General features: G+C 37.9%; 1 protein-coding gene across 1 annotated transcript; it reads right to left on the bottom strand.

The window, feature by feature from the left end:
- Positions 1–635: 635 nt before the first annotated feature.
- On the bottom strand, positions 636–22,443 carry LOC129369294 (adhesion G protein-coupled receptor F5-like). The gene is given in 22 exon segments (XM_055044709.1): positions 636–2,460; positions 2,543–2,612; positions 2,779–2,838; positions 4,629–4,670; positions 4,781–5,447; positions 5,449–6,179; positions 6,277–6,441; positions 7,684–7,862; positions 7,947–8,075; positions 8,157–8,366; positions 16,388–16,558; positions 16,649–16,789; positions 19,581–19,613; positions 19,718–19,882; positions 19,953–20,108; positions 20,202–20,249; positions 20,385–20,555; positions 20,669–20,818; positions 21,555–21,719; positions 21,796–21,948; positions 22,239–22,287; positions 22,396–22,443. Coding segments are annotated over 22 exon segments (3,747 nt in total). The 5' UTR covers positions 22,414–22,443; the 3' UTR covers positions 636–2,386.
- Between the last annotated feature and the right edge of the window lie 1,744 nt (positions 22,444–24,187).

Consider the following 24,187-nt stretch of genomic DNA (forward strand, 5'->3'; position numbering starts at 1 on the left):
GACTCAGCAAATTTGACGGGCACAACAAGTTGAGGTCTTGATGGTGACGACTTGATTCTCTGCATGCCGAGTAGGACAATGCTTAACTTTGGACCAAATTTATTAAGTTCTGACCAAATTTATGCATAAGCTCTTTTGGATTATAATTATTTAATAATTCTTAAAAATTATTTTTATTTGACAAAGAAAAGGCTCTGAAACTATGTAGTATTAGTTTGTAAAATATTAGCTTTTTTATTTAGGATGGTGAAATACTCTTCCTAATAATCAATAAAAACAAAATTAACAGCATTAAAGCAATTAAACCGTTCTAACCGCTGATGTTTGCCTTAGTTGCAAAAAGAAAAAATATATATTTTAAAGTCTGCGGTGCTGCATCAAAACACTCCATCCAACTTGACGGGGTAAAAAGTCTTAGTGTCTTAAAAAATCTCCACTGTTACATCTGAAAAGCAAGTTCTCTAGTCAAATAAATGCATCCAAAAGCAGTCCTCCAAGACATTTATATATTGCTGGTAGATAAATTTCTGTTGATTGCTGAAAGGTTTGCAGCAGAAAATGAATGAACAATAAGCACAGGGCAAAGATTGAGTCACTTAGCAGCTTTATTGTTTTGAAAATGAAAACAACTTTTTCCAAAACTGGAAAGAAATAATCATAGAAAATATTCATCCTCAGTGGAAACAACCTGAGGATGAATGTCTGTAAAACTTGGTCACTTTCATTCAAAAGCTTAAAATAAGTGAATAACTTTGTGTTGATGCAATCAAAGCACCTACATTTATTTAGTTCTAACAGAAATATCAGCTTTAAAGAAGCATTTCTGTGTGACATGACAGACAACACTTAAATATAAACGGTTCATTTTGCCCTTTGTGTTGTATCAAAGTGTGTAATTTATGATTCCACGAAAAATATACAATATTAAGCAAATGCAACTATAACAAATTTTCATTAGTACATGTTTACATATTATGAGAAAAGTTCCTCTGCAAGTTAATTATACCTTTAAACATTACAGGAAAAGGTGATATATAGTTTTCATTTTTTTAAAAAGAGGTTGCGGTAAATACCCTGATCCAACTGAAAACAAGAACAGTAACTTTATTTACCCCAACCATTTGATACAACTGCCCAGCAGGTCATACTGCGTGTATTCAGTGGGAGAAAAAAGGAAACAAGTTTTCTTGGTTCAATAACTCTCATTGCTTTATTTTCAATCTTCTCGAATCTGCAGCTTTTCTGATCAAATGTTATTAATTATCACCCAAGTCAAACAATTGTAAATTATAGTAAATCATCTTCAACTCATCTCATGTCCACATCTTTGAATATCCATATTTTACGTGAATTTCTGTAGAGATTGACATTTTTGAATTCGCCTTCAATATTTTTAAAAAATACTTTCACTCCATTTTCCAAAGCGGCACCATTGTATCTTTGCTTTAATTTTAAGTGCATTTCCTAATATGACTGTTTTTATGTCAGCATATTTCAACCATCTATGAAATGGAGCCTAGGCGTAAATTCAATCTGGAAGACTCTTTAGCTCCACCCGCAGGTTTCAGTAGGTGCGTCCCGCTAATCACTGACGACCTATCATCTCTAGACCTAGCCATGTCGCAGCCAATCACCGACCACGCCCCAGTTCATAAGGACGTCCATCCAAAGTGCCTCCCGTTTCGCTGCTGCGCTCAACACGTTCATTCGCACGCCCCAGCTTCCCAGCAAGCCATCCCAGCGGATCCCTTTCTTCGTGATTCCTTGCGTACAGCTGCTTAGCCGCGTCCTCGGCCCTTCCTTCCCCATCAGACGCTCCCGAGTCTGCGCTCAACCCACCTCCACCGTCCAGGCTCCCAGGCATACTCATTCACTGACCTCCACCACCAGGCCGGGTCCCGGGGGGATGTCATTCCTATCAGCATCCGGAATGCTCATCCGAGCTTATCGCGTCAGCTCGATGTCCTTAGCCGGGGCCCGAGCGCCAAAGACTTACTTAACTTTTCTAATCGCTTTCATTCTCATCTGAGTCTCTCCTGATTGAAATAATCTTGCGTAACATTAGCAGAAGAGTTCAGGGGGGAGGAAATTATTTTCTTCTTTAGCTCTTTGCATTGCGTTGTAAAAAGTCCTATACATTCTGACTGTCTTCACAATATCAAGACAGAATCAGCAGTAAAGTGTCAAGTAGTACAAACAAGAGATGTGCCACTGTGTTAAAATACTATTTCAGCTTCCTTCATAAGTTTGTGGAATGGTGGTGATGCTGGACTATTTATGCATCACCACCATTTCCTATCTTTAAAAAGGCAACATTTATAAATAAATTGACAACAAAAAAATGAGGAATTTTGTGCATAAATCTGCAGACATGTCTTGAACTGATTTAGATGCTGCTGTACGACTGTGACGAGTCAGTGTTGCTGCTTGTGTTTGGAACTTGTGAAACATGGTACACTCCTGGAAGACAAACAGCAACATGTCAATCATGATAGGAAACTCAAGTTCAACAGTGATCGTAATGAAGATGAAAACAACTTACCCCTTCTCCGAAAAATTCGGTTCATGACATTTTCTGCACGACTGGAAGAACTTCCTGCACTAGTAGTGCTCTACAGTCGGAAACAGGTGACATTAAAAGTTTGCTTTGTGTATATTTCATGACATCAAAGGTTTATTGTAGACTGACATATCAGGAATCCAAAACATAAAATTGATCAAAATAATAGTTTTTTTTTTTGACATTTGGTGATTTTTAGTTTTCAAATTTGAACTTACCTTTGTGCGATTAGAAGTAGTGCTTAATGCAGGTACTTGTCGCAAAACAAGAGAGCGGATCTGAAAATATATATATATATATTTGTTAAAGAAAAAACTAATAAGTTTGTGGGGAGGGGTGTGTGAACTGTCCAAAATACTACAAAACTCATTTTGATATTTTTGTTCAGCTAAGACAATTTCCTTTTCTGCAGTGAGATTTTCTAGAAATTTAGGCAACATTTATTTCCTAGTCCCATGGTTTGGATGTGAGACCAAACCAAACATCAGCCTTATTCACAGGTTGAATGCAGTCTGTCAGAAACCTTTTATACCCGCAACAAGGACGTGGGAGGATTTCCATGTGGGGATTTTATTCTTTTATTATTTCTTTAGTTATTTGTTTCTGGGTGAAAATGTTATCATTTTATTTATTTATTTTTTTCAAGTTTACAGGTAATGTGGATTTTGTGAATCTTCAAATACATTCATTTGAATTTTGGAGTGAGAAAAGTTTTCTGAGGATCAAAAGCAACATCACTGACTGCAGTTGGAAGTTTCTTTTTACTGACAAAAGACTTTATTTCACAGAACTGTCGTTGGGCCAAGAAAGTAAAGTAAAAATTTGCTATAAGAATGTTTCTGATCTCCTTGGTAATAGAAATAAATGTGTTTTATGCATTGAGCTGCACAAGAGGAACAATTTAATTTTATCAGCACTTATGTGAGTGATGAAACATCCAAAAAAAGAACTGTGTGGAAATTAGATGAGATGTGTTTGTCTTTGAATGTGGATGACAGAGAGAAATTAATATTTTAGTATTGAACATCAGATTCTTGCTTTTAAAATTCATAGAAATTGTGTGGAAAAGGAAGAAAAAAAAGACTTTGAAACATCAGTATACACTAGAAATAGAAAGACTACCGTATTTTCTGGACTATAAGTCACAGTTTTTTTTCATAGTTTGGTCGGGGGTGTGACTTATACTCCGGAGCGACTTATGTGTGGAAATGATCACATCATGATATCATATCACATGTTATTTTCACACTAAACTGCAAGAGGGCATTCTAGGCCTGTTATTCTAGTTTAAAAACAACATTGAGGATGAAGATTTCATTTAGTTTATTGATTTGGAGTGACACAGATGGTTTGATAAACTTGTTAGCATGTTATTTATGCTATAGTTTTCTGAATAACTCTTAATATGTTATGTTAACACACCAGTTCATTGTTCCTGTGTCATGTAACGTTAGCATACCATGCAATTATTCAGCCTCTTGTTGCCTCTATTCTAATTTTATTGCCTTTCAAGACGGCATGTCTCTTCTTGGTGTAGGATTTTTATCAAATACATTTCCTTATATATGAAAACAACTTATATATAAATTTTTCTTCATTATGCATTTTATGGCTGGAGCGGCTTATAGTCCGGAAAATATGATAATATAGAACGTGGGCAGTTTAAAAAACTTGGAAGTTAAACACAAATATTTGTGGTAGTTTGAGGAGAAGGACCATTTGAAGGACTACTTCATTTTACCAAAAACTGCCACTAGAAACTTCCATTGCGTACTGAGTAATGTAAGTTGTGTTGCAGGCAAGATTCTTTATAAGCTCTACTACTGAAAACAAATGAATGTTTTAAACCAGCACCTACAGATCCAGATTGTTTACCCTTAGATTTAATATTCCATTTAAATTCAGATATGGCTAATTTAGATTGTTCTTTATCACATAGTCTTTGTCACAGCTATTAGTGTGAAAACCTGTCTGCCCCTTCGTTTCGAGAAAGTACTAGCACATGTAGATCCACAGTTCAAAAGAAACAAAGAAAAAATTACTACAAAATGTTAAGAAGTCAACCTACCTTGGCATCGAATAACGTCCCAAACACTAAAATGAAGAAGCCCTGAGGAAGATCAAAAATTATTTCATTTCATTAACAGAGTGCAAGAAAAAAAATGGATACTGAAATGCCAGCAATAAATTTCAATTGTTTTTGTGATCAAATGCAAATACCTGTAAGGAGTTGAAGAAAGCAAAGGCAACATGGATCCCTCCATTTGTTGGGTCCACCATGGTTCCAATTCCCAAACACCAGGTCAGTCCGAATAATGGAGTCAATATAGCCACACATCTTAGAATGACAAGCAGGGCATTTTTCTCATCTGCCTGGGCTTGGTTTCCAGTGCTTCGTCTTCTGAGCATCTTGTACAAAACCACCAGAATGACCAAAATATTGAACACAACTATTGCCAAGGCAGGGATCACTAAGGCCAGGAGAGCCTTGGTCTTTGTCCAGTTTAGCCAACAAGCTTGATCTTCCCTTACATATCCACCCCCAGGTGCAGTGGCAGCAACTGTAGTAACAGCTATTATCAGAGGGCAAACGTATCCAACAGTCAAGCCAATGGCGAACATCGTCCATTTGGACATTTGGGAGAAGACCATGACTGACCGGTACAAGAGCAGCAGGCTTGAAACAAACATCCAAAAGAACATGGCGAGATAGAAAAAGTGCATGAAGGTTGCTGCACTGCATGGTCCAACTGGAACTTTGTAGTCCTCGCCTGGGTTTTCTTTGGGGTTCTTTGCAATGGCGGCCCCAATGATGAAACAGATGTCAGCAATCAGCAAGGACAGGGCTGTGTTAACAATGGCAACATGGCGCATAAAGGCAGTGCTTTTTAGTAAGGGGTCGCCATACGATTCCTTCAATGATGAGACAAATAATTAAGCTGATCATTGATATTCCAACACCGATATATGTCATTATGTCCAGTAATAGTCTTAGTTCTTCAGGGATGTCAGTTGACATAAGAATTGAGAACGATGTGAGATGGTTGCAGGTGCAGGTTACAGTGTCGTTTATATCAGAAACAAACTCACAGCCCTGGTCATCCCATGCGCCAAGATTATCAAAGAGAGTAAAATTCCAGAAAACGCACTGAGGGTTCAGTTCCAGAGTGGTATTGAGCTTTTGATAGCTCAGAGTGACATTGTTAATCACTTCATTTACTTTGACAAGCAGAACAGCACCATTGATGACATTGTCAGGTATAGTTTCATTGCTGGTGGTGTTGGACACAGTAAGGTTAAACGAAGAATTCCGAGACGGCATAACGTTGTGGAGGGTGGAGAATACAATAGTGGTTATAAAGACGTCACTGAGGCCTGTATTTGGAAGAGTTATGGACACATTGGAGGTCAATTCTTCACTGAAAGAGTTACTGAACTTGGACCTGCCCATCTGGATCCGTTGAGTACTTAAAGTAAAATTTCCATTCAGTTTGTTAGAGATTGTCTCCATTGAACCAAGAAGTGCTGAGCTTGAATTTTGGGTTTCGTTTGAGTTCAGAAAGTTCCAGGAGTCTTTTGCTCCGTCACTAACAAGGACATCGACAGTATCTAGCACATTCTGTGGATGAGAAATAAAATATTGGGAGAGTAAAATGTTAGCAAATTTATTTGTACCTATTTATTAAGAGGTTAAAAATATAGATCACTCCACTGACCTTCATAACATCTTTAGTAACCTCTTTTGAAACATCTGCAATTGTCTTTAATAGGTTAACCACAGCTGATATTGTTGCTGAAGATTTTGAGATTTTCTCCTCCTCTTCTTTGACAACCTTACTTAGATTTGTTGAAAATACCTGAATCTCTTCTTCCTTCAGATCCTAAGACAATGAAAATGGGCAAAAGGAAGATATAAAAATTGGACAAACAATTTGATTTCAAGTTTATACCCTTACTTTATTCTCTGGTGGTCTCTTGGTGACCACAAGAGAAACTGAATGAGAACAAAGTTCTTTATTGTAATTTTTTATCAAGATCCATTCGAGGTTGTTGTAACTTTTACTTACACAGCTAACTGTCGATAGAGTGATTTCTTTTTAATTTCAGGCATTGAGAAACCGTGACTAGAAAGACGGATGTGCTGTTTTTTTGGGTATGGTGCAAGTCCAAAAGGATCTAGGTTGTGCAGTAGTCTGTCATATTTTTCAGTCAGTTATAAATGGTTTCTCCTTCCTACCCGCTGTATTAGAATAACTTCACAAACTGTTTTCATTGTCTAATATGTTTTTATTTCATTAATCTTCCATGATACAAACCTTCTAGAATTGTTATTGGATTGGAATAATGGTTCTTAGATTCAAGATTACTTTGATTGGAATTGAGAAAAAAATTGTTAGTGGAAAATCTTGACACAAATGATTTGAATTAAGTTAGTTAACATCCTAATTTTTCTGGTACATAGGATCCCAGGTATTTGTGTGGGATATGGGTCGAAACCTCAAAAGAATTTTATGAATGTGATTTTAATAGTTCATATACCAATATGTAGAGTAGAAGCCCGCTTGGCACAACCTTAGAGGCAAAAATCCAAAGTTTTTAATTATTTTTGCTATTGGTTGTACAACCAATCAATGCCGAGGAAAATGAAGGGTGCCACTGGATTGGCTGCTTTGAAACAACAGCATCTCAAGTAGCAAGTGTCGAGGTAGTCCAGCTTTCCTAGCTGCCATACCTTTTAAATATTTTAGATTTGCTGCATAAAAAATCTGCAAATATGCAGGGTCTCCACTTTGTTGTCCCTGATCTCTTTGGTTTTTGTTTTTAACTGCACCTTCAACAATTCTCTTAAAACCCTGTGATGGAATGTGACAACTAGAGTTGCTAAGGTGGAACGAATGGCACACAATTAAGATGTTCAGAAGACACTGAGATGAAGATATTGGTTCTTTTCAACACTTCAAACAAGAGTTACTAAGATGTTAATCATATATGGTGCTGATTTCAATAGGAAGCAACAGAAACAAATTGTAGGAAAACCTAGAAATTATTTCAGGTCTGCATCATAACATCAACCGTACTGTAACTTATTTAAAAAAAAAATACTATGGCACAAAGCTACCTACCACTGACTCAATAAGTAATTCATTGATCTTGGTTACAATGCAGGTGTCCTCCACAAGTTTCCATTCTCCTGATTTCTGACACTCGGCAGTCTTGTACCCCTCCAAGCCAACAGGGCACATTGCGTTTGCTTTGTCACCGGTTCGTCCAGACCCATACTCCTCATTGTCACACACAATAGCTTAAAGGTGCAAAAATATTTACAATCAATAAACAGAAAACTAAAACAGAGCAAAATATTTTATATTTCAAATGCTACACTTACGATCTGTAAAAATGGTCAGGGTTGTTGTTGCGCTATACGTCTCGTCTTCAGTAACTTTACATGTGAATGTTTTTGTTTGTTGTACGCTGCAGCTTTTCATTGGATATTCATACTTGATGCAGTCTGACCCTGCACCAGCAACAGTGGACATTTAAAATGTTTATAGAGAACTCAGCTGAGTAATATACAACATATTTGTTTCATACTTACCAGAAGTTAAAAGCTTTGAACCATCATACCACTTGATAGTATAAGGAGACTGCACACAGCAGTCTACTGGTTGATTTTGTCCCTCCTTGCATTTCGCCAACATGGTTTGCTGGACTCGCACGTTAGGAGCTGATTTGATCTCATTTGTTCCCACATTTCTTTCTTGGATGAAAGTCATAGAGTCTCCTTGCAGTGAGCATTCATAATTTCCTGTGGTTAGGAATTTATCAGAGTGTTTATTGATTTAATAAAGTCCAAGCAGAAGAATTGCATGAATCCTTGATCATGTTGATCCAAATAGCTAACTCTTTTTGATGACACGATGTAACTATAACTCAAAGGAGAGTGGTTTGCTTGTAACTGGAAGTTTGTGGGTCCAATTACCGGCCACGCAATGTGCTTTTGGGCATATTTGTGTTGGTTGAACACATTAGTAAGAGGCTGGGTGAATGTTGCTTGACTGTAAAAGTACAATTTTCTTACTAAAATGTGCATATTGTAGTATTTAGACGAGGGTCCTCTTTCCTTAAAATCTAATCAAGATGAGCAGAGTTCTGACCTGCCATTTGTTTTCTGTTGTTTGTATAAATATTGTTAGTTTTTCAGCTGGTAATTTCTTGGAGCACCAAACTGTTATCCATGCAATCATTTCTTAACATCTGGTCACCTTTAATTCACTTTTAATTCGTCTTACAAAACTGATAGATCGTTTGCAAAGGGTTTTTAGTGCTTGTGCTGGACTTCTAACCAAGTTGTCTTACTCTAGTTTCTCCTGCTTTTGGGATGTTGTTCAATTCTTTATTGGACAATATGCTGATTATTGCTACCTGACCCAGTATCTGGTTTAGATTCTGTTCATGCTACTATTTTACTTGGATGTCAAGAGTAGGATTTGGTGCTTGCCTCCCTAACTCTCAACAACCTTCTGTACTGACTGACTCAGAAATGAGTCTCTCTCCTCTACACAGCTTAATTAAGGAGTTTTACAACACAAGACAAGCACAGGTAATCTTCTCATGTTTTGAAATTATTCGCTTTCATCTGTTACAAAATAGCTGGAAACCTTTCTTGTTCTGTGTGATATTTGGATCAAGTCATTTTTTTTTAATTTTCTGGATGGGAAAAACAACTGGCACCGCTGCATTGGGCATTAAAACATGACCTTTGGTTGCATTTTGACCTTTGTGAATTGAGTGGAAAATAGTGCTCCATTTAGATTCTGTATGACAAATAAAGATAGCTTTAAATGGACAACTGCTCTAAATATTCTACTGACTAAACTGGAACATCTGTTCATGAGTTGGTTTTCTGGCATTGCGATGAAAAGTGATGTAAAGAATTGAGCTATCAAAACGCATACTTGAATAAAGGATATACTGTAATATTTAAATTTCACATTTTAGTAATTTTTTTAACTTGGTAAATTTGTTTTTAACTTACCAGCATCGCCAAGAATAACTTTTTCCACTGCCAGCTTGTACTGACTTCCAGAAATATACTTTTTGTGCCGATCTGACTCGAGTGCAACCTGGTTATGTCTCCATATAACACTGTTAATTTTTCCCAGACTGGCCTCAGTAGGGTCACATGTCAGTGTCATGGTTTTACCAGTATAAATGAACTTATTTACACTTGACTGAAGTTGAGTTGAACCTTTAAGAGAGAATAAGGTTAGTTAGAGATATATTCACAAAGAGGTAAAAAAATAAAAAAACAAATATTTTAGACTTACTGTAGTACTTTGCAGTCACTGAGCCAATAACAGGAGCAATTGATCCCAATGCTTCATTGAGTTTCGAATTAACTGCATTCACTTTAGTCTCATCAACTGATCCAGATTTGATCTTAACAGTAAAATCTGTAATAACACTTCCTTTTCTTCAGGGAAAAGGAAACCAAAAACATTGTATTGAAACATACATTAAGACTACTAATGTAACATTTACTTTCATGAAGAAACATATATACCTGAATTTTGTCACAGAAACACCAAGGAAGCCGTCCAGATTGCGATACTGCTTCTCAAGCTGCACAAGAAAAAATCTGATTAATTATATCAACATTAAAGGAAGTCTAAAACCTGTTACTGAAATGTAAAATACTCACTAATACAGTGATATTTCTTGAAAGGGTTTTGTACTCAGGACTTTCTGGCTTGTCATACTCCTCTTTAAAATCCATGTTCAACTCAACTGACATGTCTATTGCTGATTGGTTGAAATAAGATGGATAATTTTACTTTCAGAATTTTCCAAAACAAATATTACACATGAAACACAGATTTTATAAATAGACAGTATTCATTCTCCACAAGCATCAAACACCCTCATTAGGTGAAAAAATATACATATACAAGTTCACAGATTTGACAGTCTGCAAAACAAGTTGAGACAGCATCTTGCTTACTGAGCTTCTTACAAAGCCAAATAGTCTGTTGGCAATCATCATCAAAATCTTTTATTATGAAAAACTCACTAAAAATGATCAGACTGTAAGCCGTAATAGCTGGTCTGTGGGCATGCAAAATGAAAAGTTCAGTTTCCTCAAAACCAATGATGACGTTCTGTTCTTGCAGCGTATGCATAAAGATTTCATGATTTTCACATTTTGACATTGCATTGTGTGACAAAATAAGTATGGTTTAATTAAAAAAATAATGTGTGTGTCAAGCTTTAAACAAGCAAATCATTCCTGCTTCTACACCACAAGAGTCCGAACGTTTAGTAAAATGGGCCAAAATCAGCTCAAAAGTTACAAATATTTAACTTTTTTTACAAACAAAAAAATCACAATAAGTTTTGAGAATTTATTTTCTACTTAAACCAAGTAAGAATTTATTTTTTTTAAATAATGAAAATGGTCTGATTTTTGTAGAAAAGGACAGTGTAAATTATTGTTGAACAAAAGCTTCAAAAGGGTTCCAAATGTTTTCGATATTGAAAGAATAGCAATCCCTTGACAAATTTATTATTACGGAAAAAGACATGATCTACCCTTAGCAGAAAAAATATTGTATATGTCACTCTTTATTTGAAAGTTTTTAAGAATGCAATTGAAAGCAGATTTGGGTGCATCAAAGTCTGCTTAACTCAGTGGAGAGTTGTGGTCTAATCAACCTCGAAATGAAAGGAAAAGCATAAAACTTGGTTATTAAAATATAGAAACTTTATGTTATTCCTAACATTTTTGTGAGAAGATTTTAACTTGTGGGTCATAATTGGGAAAAAAAAAAGTCTCCACCTGGACACAACTATCTGCATGTTTGAACACATTTTTAAAATTACAGCATCACAATCATTCCAAGAGCTTCAAATGGCCTCCAGACTGAAATTCCGATACTCCTGTGGTACAAAATATATTCACAAACAACATACAGTGGTAAATTTTAATTGTAAAAATCTCTATTCACACTCATGGAACAACATACATAATCTAAAAGGATAGCTTTCATGGTGTGTTTAAAAGTATATTTTCAATGTATCATTACCTGCAGCAGTGGCAGTAGTTGTAGAGGCAGTGGTAGTAGTTGTGGAGGAAGAGGTAGTAGTTGTGTGGGCAGTGGTAGGAGTTGTGGGGGAAGTGATAATTGTGGGGGCAGTGGTAGTTGTGGGGGAAGTGGTATTAGTTGTGGGGGCAGTGGTAGGAGTTGTGGGGGAAGTGGTAGTAGTTGTGGGGGAAGTGGTATTAGTTGTGGGGGCAGTGGTAGTTGTGGGGGAAGTGGTATTAGTTGTGGAGGAAGTGATAGTTGTGGGGGCAGTGGTAGTTGTGGGGGAAGTGGTAGTAGTTGTGGGGGAAGTGGTAGTAGTTGTGGGGGAAGAGGTAGTAGTTGTGTGGGCAGTGGTAGGAGTTGTGGGGGAAGTGGTAGGAGTTGTGGGGGAAGTGATAATTGTGGGGGCAGTGGTAGTTGTGGGGGAAGTGGTATTAGTTGTGGGGGCAGTGGTAGTTGTGGGGGAAGTGGTATTAGTTGTGGAGGAAGTGATAGTTGTGGGGGCAGTGGTAGTTGTGGGGGAAGTGGTATTAGTTGTGGGGGCAGTGGTATTACTTGTGGGGGAAGTGGTATTAGTTGTGGGGGCAGGTAGTTGGGGGAAGTATTAGTTGTGGGGGCAGTGGTAGGAGTTGTGGGGGAAGTGGTAGTAGTTGTGGGGGAAGTGGTATTAGTTGTGGGGGAAGTGATAGTTGTGGGGGAAGTGGTAGTTGTGGGGGAAGTGGTATTAGTTGTGGGGGCAGTGGTATTACTTGTGGGGGAAGTGGTATTAGTTGTGGGGGCAGTGGTAGTTGTGGGGGAAGTGGTATTAGTTGTGGGGGCAGTGGTAGTTGTGGGGGAAGTGGAAGGAGTTGTGGGGTAAGTGGTATTAGTTGTGGGGAAAGTGGTATTAGTTGTGGGGGAAGTGGTAGTAGTTATGGGGGAAGTGGTATTAGTTGTGGGGAAAGTGGTATTAGTTGTGGGGAAAGTGGTATTAGCTGTGGGGAAAGTGGTATTAGTTGTGGGGGAAGTGGTAGGAGTTGTGGGGGAAGTGGTATTAGTTGTGGGGGAAGTGGTATTAGTTGTGGGGGCAGTGATAGTTGTGGGGGAAGTGGTAGGAGTTGTGGGGGACGTGGTAGTAGTTGTGGGGGAAGTGGTATTAGTTGTGGGGGCAGTGGTAGTTGTGGGGGAAGTGGTAGGAGTTGTGGGGGAGGTGGTATTAGTTGTGGAGAAAGTGGTATTAGTTGTGGAGAAAGTGGCAATAGTTGTAGGGAAAGTGGTATTACTTGTGGAGGAAGTGGTATTAGTTGTGGTGGAAGTGGTAGTAGTTGTGGGGGAAGTGGTATTAGTTGTGAAGGAAGTGGTATTAGTTGTGGGGGAAGTGGTATTAGTTGTGGGGAAAGTGGTATTAGTTGTGGGGAAAGTGGTATTAGTTGTGGGGAAAGTGGTATTATTTGTGGGGGAAGTGGTAGTAGTTGTGGGGGAAGTGGTATTAGTTGTGGGGGCAGTGGTAGTTGTGGGGGAAGTGGTAGGAGTTGGGGGAGGGTATCAGTTGTGGAGAAAGTGGTATTAGTTGTGGAGAAAGTGGCAATAGTTGTGGGGAAAGTGGTATTACTTGTGGAGGAAGTGGTATTAGTTGTGGTGGGAAGTGGTATTAGTTGTGGGGAAAGTGGTATTAGTTGTGGAGGAAGTGGTATTAGTTGTGGGGGAAGTGGTAGTAGTTGCGGGGTAAGTGGTATTAGTTGTGAAGGAAGTGGTATTAGTTGTGGAGGAAGTGGTATTAGTTGTGGGGGAAGTGGTATGAGTTGTGGAGGAAGTGGTATTAGTTGTGGGGGCAGTGGTATTAGTTGTGGAGGAAGTGGTATGAGTTGTGGAGGAAGTGGTATTATTTGTGGAGGAAGTGGTAGTAGTTATGGGGGAAGTGGTAGTAGTTGTGGGGGAAGTGGTAGTAGTTATGGGGGAAGTGGTAGGAGTTGTGGGGGAAGTGGTATTAGTTGTGGGGAAAGTGGTGGGGAAAGTGGTATTACTTGTGGGGGCAGTGGTAGCTGTGGGGGAAGTGGTAGGAGTTGTGGGGGAAGTGGTAGGAGTTGTGGTGGAAGTGGTAGTAGTTGTGGGGGAAGTGGTAGGAGTTGTGGGGGAAGTGGTAGTAGTTGTGGGGGAAGTGGTATTATTTGGGGGGCAGTGGTAGTTGTGGGGGAAGTGGTAGGAGTTGTGAAGGAAGTGGTATTAGTTGTGGGGGAAGTGGTATTAGTTGTGGGGGAAGTGGTAGGAGTTGTGGAGGAAGTGGTATTAGTCGTGGGGGCAGTGGTATTAGTTGTGGAGGAAGTGGTAGTAGTTGTGGGGGAAGTGGTATTATTTGGGGGGGCAGTGGTAGTTGTGGGGGAAGTGGTATTAGTTGTGGAGGAAGTGGTATTAGTTGTGGGGGAAGTGGTATTAGTTGTGGGGGAAGTGGTAGGAGTTGTGGAGGAAGTGGTATTAGTCGTGGGGGCAGTGGTATTAGTTGTGGAGGAAGTGGTATGAGTTGTGGAGGAAGTGGTATTATTTGTGGAGGAAGTGGTAGTAGTTATGGGGGAAGTGGTAGTAGTTGTGGGGGAAGTGGTAGTAGTTATGGGGGAAGTGGTAGGAGTTGTGGGGGAAGTGGTATTAGTTGTGGGGAAAGTGGTATTAGTTGTGGGGAAAGTGGTGGGGAAAGTGATATTACTTGTGGGGGCAGTGGTAGGAGTTGTGGGGGAAGTGGTAGGAGTTGTGGGGGAAGTGGTAGTAGTTGTGGGGTAAGTGGTAGGAGTTGTGGGGGAAGTGGTAGTAGTTGTGGGGGAAGTGGTATTATTTGGGGGGGCAGTGGTAGTTGTGGAGGAAGTGGTATTAGTTGTGGGGGCAGTGGTATTAGTTGTGGGAGCAGTGGTACTAGTTGTGAGGGTAGTAAAGGTAGGTGGGAGATCATTCATGGTAGTAATCGTTGTGGCAGGGTTGGTGGTCTGGATGTTCACCGTTGCACCTGATAAAGTAACAACTTAGACAAGTTTGAAGCATCATTTGTTGAACTTAAGTCCAGTGATTACATAAGACAAATAAGGAAATGCTAAATGCAGATGAGGAGGAGTGATTCACCAATACCTTTATGTTACATTGAAAACAAATTCTGAATTCCATTGATATTTTCTTCTCTTAAATTCTCTGGTGTATTTTCTTAGAGTTCACAACTGTTGCCATGATCTTTGTTTAATGACTACATTTATATCAGAAAAGGCTTGTTGGGTTGTTCTTGTGACCATTTATCTCTGAATTGTCAAAACTGTAGATGGAAAAAATCTTGACAAAATATTAGTTAATATGAACAACACTTAATTTTCTTTCTGTTTTTGATCAATGTTGGAGTTTAAATGGTCAATCTGAGAAGTTTTTTTTAATGCAAGCTCCATTCCTGAATAAAAAAAGGCATTCATACCAAAAGGTTACAGATAATCCATGCAATCACAAAAACTGGAGAAGCCCCTTGAGACAACTGCTTTGTTATGCAGTGTCAGCAGTGTTGGGTAAAAGAAAAGAAGCTGATTTCTTTTTTGTGTCCTCTGACTGAAACTTTGATAGTTGCTATTGTTTCTACTTTCCTTGCTTTTGTCAATGACATATGTATGGTAAATTTCTCTGTTTATCATTCAAGGGTTAATTAATTTTCAGTAGAGACTCTTAAAAAATAATAATCAGTAATAGTGTCCTTACTTATATTGGAAATATGTTGTATCATGTTAAGCTTGTTGGAAAGTCTACAGAGCAGAGAAAGCTAACAAGCTAGTCAGACTAACACAGTGTACTTTAGCTAAACTGAGTAGATTGACACTTAACCTTCCTTAGTATGTTGCTTTTAAAAACTCTCAGTAGTTTTTGTGATTGTGAACAGGTAGCACTATCATTAAAAAGGGAAGAGACCAAGAACGAAAAAAATGAATTACTTCCTACCAAGGGATGGAGAGGTGGGTATCAGGCAGGAGTCAATATCTGTTGAAAGAAAATATTGGGAATTGCAAAAGACAGAATAAATTAAATTAAAAAAATCTCTATAATGAGTAAGAAATGGTAAAAAACAGAAACTTGCTACTCCCACCTGACAGTGGCTGGCAATAAGTATTATTTGGAAGAAGCGCATTGATGCATCCACAGGTACTGTCCAGAACTTTGTTGCATTGGCCATAAGTGGAGCACATGTCACAAGGCCAGCCATACTGATCCTCACATCTGCACTGGTAGCTGGTATTATAGGGGGAACACACTGAAAACAAGACAGGCTGTTCACGTTGACAACATTGCTTCCAATACAGTAATGGGGCAAACAGTTTTACCTGTAGAAATGTTCATGGTGGAGAGCTGGATGCCTTCACTGAGGCTGAGGGGAAACTGATGTTTCTCAGCTGCTCTACAACTCCAACATCTGTGGTTGTCAGCTCAACAGAAACAATGAATTGACGGATGACTGCTGGTGCCGTGGAGGCTGCAACTAAAGAAGAAAGGAAAACACGAAGCAATGCTTATTACCAGAATACCATTAAATACTTTATTTTCATTGCATTAAGCATTTTTTGAGTCTTACTTGTATGTGTTAGAGTAATTGCTGTTGTTGGAGGACAGGCTGTAAAGTCTGTAACAATCAAGAAAGTCTTTTAGCAAATGAAATATCAGAGTTTGTTAACTGAGCTTTTATAAAACCAGGGACAATATGTGAGTGATGTTGGCAGTTACATTTCAGATTCACATGAATCCATTGGCTACTCACTGTATTGATCCTCAGCCTGGCAGTACTGTCCATCAGCAGGAATGCCACTGATGCATCCACATGTGTCACCAGTGATGTTGTCACATGATCCATATGTTACACATTGGTCACATGGCCAACGATACTGATCCTCACATCTGCACTGGTAGCTGGTATTGTGAGGGGAGCACACTGAAAATGAGACAGGCTTTATTAATACAATCCAATTCAATACATTTCAATTAATTCCATCAGTAGCATCAGACATGTTGAAGTTATTACCTGTAGAGATGTAAACGTCAGTGATCTGCACTAAATTGATGGAGCCGATGGTGTAGTTGATGTTTCTCAGCTCTTCTGCAGCTCTAACATATGTGGTTTTCAACTCAAGGGAAATCAGGAATTGATAAACAACTCGTGAAGCTGGACAGAGAGAAATCAGACAATGTGTAGTATTCCAGAGAATCGCTTTTAAATTAGTTTGGTCGTCTGCTTCTGGTGTTCAGACGAGTTTGTAGAGATCAGAGATAAATACATGAAAAATATGCTGTTTGCATAATGTAGACCAAAGTGTAGACCAAAGTTTTCCGAATTGTTTTTAATGTATCATGTAAATTTATGTAAAAATGTAAATTTATTTGGGCGAAAGGATAATTAAAGTATACCAATAAATTAAAATATGCAACACCTAGGAAGATACACAGGGAAGAAATTATAGCTTTTCAAAGTTCGAGTGAGATTTTTTTTCTGTTTACACTCAAATTTATTTGCATAGAACGTTACTTATGGCATCATCAAATGAAGTAAACTTTACGATGGTATATAGGATTTTAATGCAAGGGGAAGGCCAATTTACAAGTTTGAATCATTTTAAGAATACAAATCTAAAAAGACTTCATTACTATCACTCTCCCCTAATTTACCCTGAATAAAATAAAATTTATTCAGGGTAACAGAAGTCACAGTAAAAAGCTACACAGTAACAAGTTGAATATTTGTAAAAATGTATCACTCAAAATTCCTCAGCGGAAAAAAATAAAATTGAACTCAGAATAATAAGTGACAATGATCAAATAAACATCACTGTTAACATGTATAATTTTATACATCTGAAAACCGCTTCTCTTTTCCCAATGATGGTCAACTTTTGCTTTGAAAAAACAATGTGATGGGATGCTGGAAAACATCCCATCAGGTAGCCTATCATCAAGCATCATTTATCATTCAAGCCTAAAATAGCATCTCAATGCTAAACAGGTAGCAGCAGCACAGACATCCCCAACCCTAATGTCAGCCTCCAAGTTCACATTTCTAATTAAGTTCCAGCAACAAGTTTGGAGTGCATTTCCACTGAAAAGCAGAATAGCATTTACTTGGAAGCCTTACCCATCTCTGTAGTTGTTGAGTGGGTTGTTGTATAAGGCGTTGTTGTGGGCTCAGTTGTTAAAACTGCAAAGAAAGAGTTAATACTGCAAACTGACATTGTTTGAAGAAAAATGCAAAGGACTATTCAGCAAGTACTGCTCCCCCACCTTAATAAAACCCATTTTTAAGTTGCAGCCCACCCAAAGAACAAAGAGCAACCTTACTTGTAGTAGGTAGTGTAGCGGTTGTTGTTGTTGAATTAGTAACAGGGTTTGTTGAATCTGTATTAGAAAAAAGTATTTAAGTTATTGCCTACTATGAACCAAATAACAAAGAGCCACTTTAAAATAGAGTCTCTTACTTGTAGCAGGTGATGTAGCAGGTGGTGTAGCATGTGGTGTAGTTGTTGCATTAGTAACAGGGGTTGTTGAATCTGTAATAGAAAATAGTATTGAAGTTGTCTCCCTCTATGAACCAAAGAGCCACATTAAAATAGAGTTTCTTACTTGTAGCAGGTATTGTAGCAGGTGGTGTAGCAGGTGTTGTAGTTGTTGCATTAGTAACAGAGGTTGTTGAATCTGTATTAGAAAAACGTATTTAATTTGCCGCTTACTATGAACCAAATAACAAAGAGCCACTTTAAAATAGAGACTCTTACTTGTAGCAGGTGGTGTAGTTTTTGCATTAGTAAGAGGGGTTGTTGAATCTGTATTAGAAAAAATATTAGAACTGTCTGTAACATGAGCATTAAAGCACTGACATTAGAAGTGTGGAATTTGATGTGCAGAACTCTGAAAATCAAATCTAATCACTGTTACAATTGTACAATAGAAAGAGCTATTTAGTAGTATTGTATATTGAGTTTGAATGAAATCAGTTTTACATGCATCACATATTAACAACAAGCAAAACTGATGCCAAATGTTTATATAAAGCAATTCTAAGAGTAGTTGAGTTTTGGCGAAACATGTTTATCATTAAACCAAGCTTGGAAACCAAACCCATTTTTAAGTTGCTGCCCACAATCAACCATATTACAGAGACTATTTGTGTCAAAATTAAGTACAAGTCATGTGTAGATGTAGTTGGTCCAAGTTGTTGCTGTGTGTCTTTGGTTGATTTCTATGGTCTTCATGCTTTATGGATATATATCTATGTTGTAAATAGATTTAGCATACATTGGTGATATGTCTATGTTGCATTATGCGTTTGCTGCATATGTAGATGTTATGTCTTCAGCTGTGTTGTGGTTATTATTCACTGTCGCCTTGTCAATTCATCTGCAGTGAAGCAGTGAACCATTGCAGTTCTTTTTTGATGCTACTGCCCCCTTCTGTTGGTTCATGTAATTGCCTGAATGTCTTTAACTTCTGTGATTGCTCAATGTCGTTGGTCCAATGACTATTTCACACTGATTTTGAGTTGATGGGCCACATGATCTAGAAGCTATTGAAGGAAAATACAAAATTCTGAAAAATAAAAATGCTAAAAAACAAACAAAAAAAAATATTAAAAGGCATAAAAATGACAATGCCTCATCTATCCAGTCTACTGGAACAGTTTCACACTGACTTAGTCAATGAGGCACATGACTAGAAAGCTACTGAAGAAAACTTTATATGATCTAGTATCAAAATCATTTGAAATATTGAATATGACTTAAAAATTCAATAGAGAATAGTATGTCTCGTGTAACATCATGAATTAACATTATCATTTTCGTTCACTTTGATATTAAAGCTCTACTTTCTTGCCTCAGTCATATCAAAACACAGCGAGCTGCTCTCACATACTAAACCAGCGCAGCCACCAAACATAGTAATTGTAGAAGTGTTGTAGTTTTTCATACCGCTAGGAGTTGGTGTTGGACAAACATCGAGATCTGTTTGAATGAGGTGCAGGGAATTTTTGAGAAAAACACCCAAAAACATCAGGTAAATATGTTGAAAAAATTATTTTAGATTCTGAGAGATGTGCTCCACCTACCTGACAGTGGCTGGCAGTAAGTATCATTTGGAAGAAGCGCATTGATGCATCCACAGGTACTGTCCAGAACTTTGTTGCATTGGCCATAAGTGGAGCACATGTCACAAGGCCAGCCATACTGATCCTCACATCTGCACTGGTAGCTGGTATTATACGGGGAACACACTGAAAACAAGACAGGCTGTTCACGTTGACAACATTGCTTCCAATACAGTAATGGGGCAAACAGTTTTACCTGTAGAAATGTTCATGGTGGAGAGCTGGATGCCTTCACTGAGGCTGAGGGGGAAACTGATGTTTCTCAGCTGCTCTACAACTCCAACATCTGTGGTTGTCAGCTCAACAGAAACAATGAATTGACGGATGACTGCTGGTGCCGTGGAGGCTGCAACTAAAGAAGAAAGGAAAACACGAAGCAATGCTTATTACCAGAATACCATTAAATACTTTATTTTCATTGCATTAACCATCTTTTGAGTCTTACTTGTATGTGTTAGAGTAATTGCTGTTGTTGGAGGACAGGCTGTAAAGTCTGTAACAATCAAGAAAGTCTTTTAGCAAATGAAATATCAGAGTTTGTTAACTGAGCTTTTATAAAACCAGGGACAATATGTGAGTGATGTTGGCAGTTACATTTCAGATTCACATGAATCCATCGGCTACTCACTGTATTGATCCTCAGCCTGGCAGTACTGTCCATCAGCAGGAATGCCACTGATGCATCCACATGTGTCACCAGTGATGTTGTCACATGATCCATATGTTACACATTGGTCACATGGCCAACGATACTGATCCTCACACCTGCACTGGTAATCACCACTGACTGGAGAGCAGGCTGCAGACAAAACAGTCCATTACCAATAACTCCTAAGGATGTCCTTTCATAAATTCTTTAATGAATTCTCTCCAGTATTTGGTTTATCTGGACTTCAAGCAGTGAATTCCTACCTGTGGTGAGGTTCATTTGTGTGACATTCACTGTGGGGTTCAAGGTAAAGAAGCTGCCATTGTTCAGAAGGCTCCTGAGAAATTCCACTGTTTCAACATCTGTTAGATTTAGCTCCACTTCAACCTCATACTGAGACTGAACAAGCAGCTCTGCAAGATAATGAAAAAATAAAACATGTTTCTGTTTTCTGGGTGCGTGAGTTCCAGATACACACACAAAATTTGAAATCATAAATATCACACAGAAATTGTCCGTGCAAAATTGTTATTATTAAAAATTTATATGCCTTTTAGTCTTAATCGGCCATCAAAGTAACAGCAGTCATTACATCAAGTAATGTTTGACAACCAGTTCTCGATTTTGTAACTTTGAAGGATAAGGGAGATTAGGGAGCTGGTCAATCAAATGGACACACCGTGATGTGATCAAGTGAAAACACAGAAGTGTGACAAACACGCAATAAAAATAGGAAATCAAGGATGGGGTCCCACCGCATATGCAACACGTCATGTTTGATTCAGCTTACTGTCTTTCCATCACAAAAAAAATTCCTGTTCCACACCTCTGTGGCATTTGTCTAGATAAACTTACTTTTAATGACCAAGATCTTAAACGAGATACATCAGTATCAGTATTTTATTCTGACGTGCAGGTGAGTATTATTGGCTCACTAAATGCACATCAAAATCACAAAAATCACTGGGCTTTGGTAATATAGGCATTAAATCCATAAGTGCAACTTTGGGCCACACACATTACATTAGAATAACAAAAAAAAAAAAATTCAGAAGGGGCCTTTTTTTATCCAACCACCAGTGTTGCTACAACACCAGCCACATCTCTGTGTGCCACTGTGATTTTGGTCCATAACTGAGCTGCGATTACCTGAGATCAGCTGACAGGAAGAGCCGTCAGCTGGGATCGCTGAGATGCATTTACAGACGCCGCTGGATACGGAATCACAAGCTCCATATGTGATGCAGGTTCTGTACGGCCAGGCAAACTGCTCTTCACACTCACACCGGAAACCAGTTTCAGTGGAGACACACACTGTATGAGGACAGATGAAAAGAAGATCACTGCGTAATGTCCATACTGCTGCTGTTTGTGTCACACCATCACTCACCTGTGGTAACAGTGATATTTTGGATCTCTGTGGTGTTATCCAGCTGGAGAGGATAACTGGTGACGTTCAGGGTTGACAGCAGCTGCTCAAAGGTTTCCACATTTGATGCATTTAGTAAAATGTTTGCTGAGTAAATCTTGGGGTCTGAAAGCACTGCAGAAATTAACATTTGAAAGGGGATAGTCGTCAATTTTCCCTTATTAACAAACTGATCTGATAGTTCGGCAATGACAACATACTTTTGCAGGGGGGTGTTTTTGTTACTATATCTAACATTTACAGTTGAAATCAAACGTTTACATGCACTGTTTAAAAAGATACTTGTTTTTTTCTCTCATTTTGTAAAGATAAGAATTATTTATATTTGATAAATGCCAGAAATAGAGGTTTATTTATTTGTGTCTTCAGAACCAGAATTCTGCAATTCAATGGATCAAACTAACCATCTCTTTTCTCCCGTGTGTGAGAAAGAAAGTGTTCACCATGTGGCTCCTAAGGAAAAAGAAGATAAGCACAAATGGTGTTTATATAAAACATAGAAGCTCTGTAGTCATCAACATGTCCCATGTTTGGAGTTATAAATACATGAAGTTGCCTTACTAGAAAATCCAGAACCATAAAGTGAAACTGGAAGTTGAAGTTTCTTTTTTCCAAAGCCAGCAATGTTGCCAGAAGCACAAAGACAGCCAAGGTTCTCTTGGTTATTGCCATTCCTTCTGAGGAAATTACAGGACGACACACAATTAAAAAAACAAACAAACAAATACGACTTCAGAAAGTCATTTGGGTTATTAATCAGACAGATACATTTCCAGTCTTATGATACGCTGACATTTTTTCTTTAGATGTAATGTCACGTGTCATGAGATAATACATCAATAAATAATAAAAGAAAAAGTATGTAGTAAAGGTGATCAGATTAATTAGGACTTCTATTAGTAAGTAGGAACATTTTAACTACCAGACATGTAACTTCTTCAGCTTTTTTTGTACAATCCAAATATTTCAATTTGTTTGTGAAAATGTGTTCATGAGTGGACTGAACAAACTCACGAAAAGAAACTAGTTACATTTTTAACTAGTTGACTCTAGTTAAAAATGTAACATAAATTGACTGACCCACTATTCTAAGCAAGCTTGTTTATTTTTTCCTATGCCTTCTGTGACTCAGACAACATCTGACAAGGTTCAGGTAGACAAGTGCATGTAAGTGTCTCTTTTTTTATTCTGCCTTTTCACCTGTCTGCAGCACGTCTGTTCCGTTCCCTCTGCTTGGCAAATAGGAGAAATATTGGTTTTATGTCACACTTAGAGGGTTTGGCAGTTTGAGATGGTTACATAAACAGAAATATCTCAAACGTGCTTCCTTCCAGGCACCTGATAAAGAAACCTTCCAAAATATATTTAACAAAGCCCGTGTTTTCCCTTGTGTGGCCACCAGGGGGCGTCAAAGTGGCCTCAAAGTAGGATGAAAGATCAGAAAAACAAAACGAATCTAATCTTTTTTTTTACTCATACATTTTTTTATGCATTTATGACGCTGGGCAAAGAGATATACAACTCAGAACAATTTATGTAAAAAAAAAAAAAAGAGTTTACAGATTACGAACAGAAAAATGAAAAGCAAATGAAAGCAAAACCTAAGAATGCTCATGAGAAAAGAAGCATTTCATTTTATCTTTCTGATCTCTGTAGCTGGACATATAAGCAGGTTTCAGGAGGAAACAGATTGCTGATTGAGTTTATCGCATGTGTGCCACATTCCAACTTACGTGTGCTCTGACACAACAGCTGATTTTTATTCTATCTGCTCCTCATTGCATCACATGGAGTAAAGAGGGGGGGAAAAAAGATTCACTGACTGACCTTAAAATATGTCAAACATTTCTTGTTTTATGTCATTTGGATGAACCGGAATTATTGTGTTTGGCTAAGAATAGGAATAAGAAGAACGGGGAAAAAAATAAAAAATGACGGTGCATATCAAAAGTCCCCTACTGTTTGTTTTCTTTAGCATTTGGGAGAAACGCTCTTTAAGTTGTATGGTTCCATTTGTAAAGTTACACAGTAAACAGTTAACAGCAATGTTTTAGTATATTTTAGTCTATTTATCAAAAAATTATATGTGGTCATTTTTAAGTCATATTTTCACCATGTTATTCACACATTGATAGATTTTCAGAGTTTTACATAAGAGCTCATTTGCAAATTAGTGGTGATGTTAATATTGGGCCTAAATATTTAGTTAGAATGGAATCCTTCCAACTAAGTATTTATTTAGTAAGCTAAATAAAGTCTTAAGTAAATATTTACTATTAAATAAATATTTAGCTAGCAAAATGTTTATTTTGGGTGCTACAAAATAAACGTATTTAGCATGTGAATTAAGGGT

The sequence above is a fragment of the Poeciliopsis prolifica genome, unplaced genomic scaffold (assembly GCF_027474105.1).
Source record: "Poeciliopsis prolifica strain line A6 unplaced genomic scaffold, Auburn_PproV2 SCAFFOLD020, whole genome shotgun sequence".
NCBI lineage: Eukaryota > Metazoa > Chordata > Actinopteri > Cyprinodontiformes > Poeciliidae > Poeciliopsis > Poeciliopsis prolifica.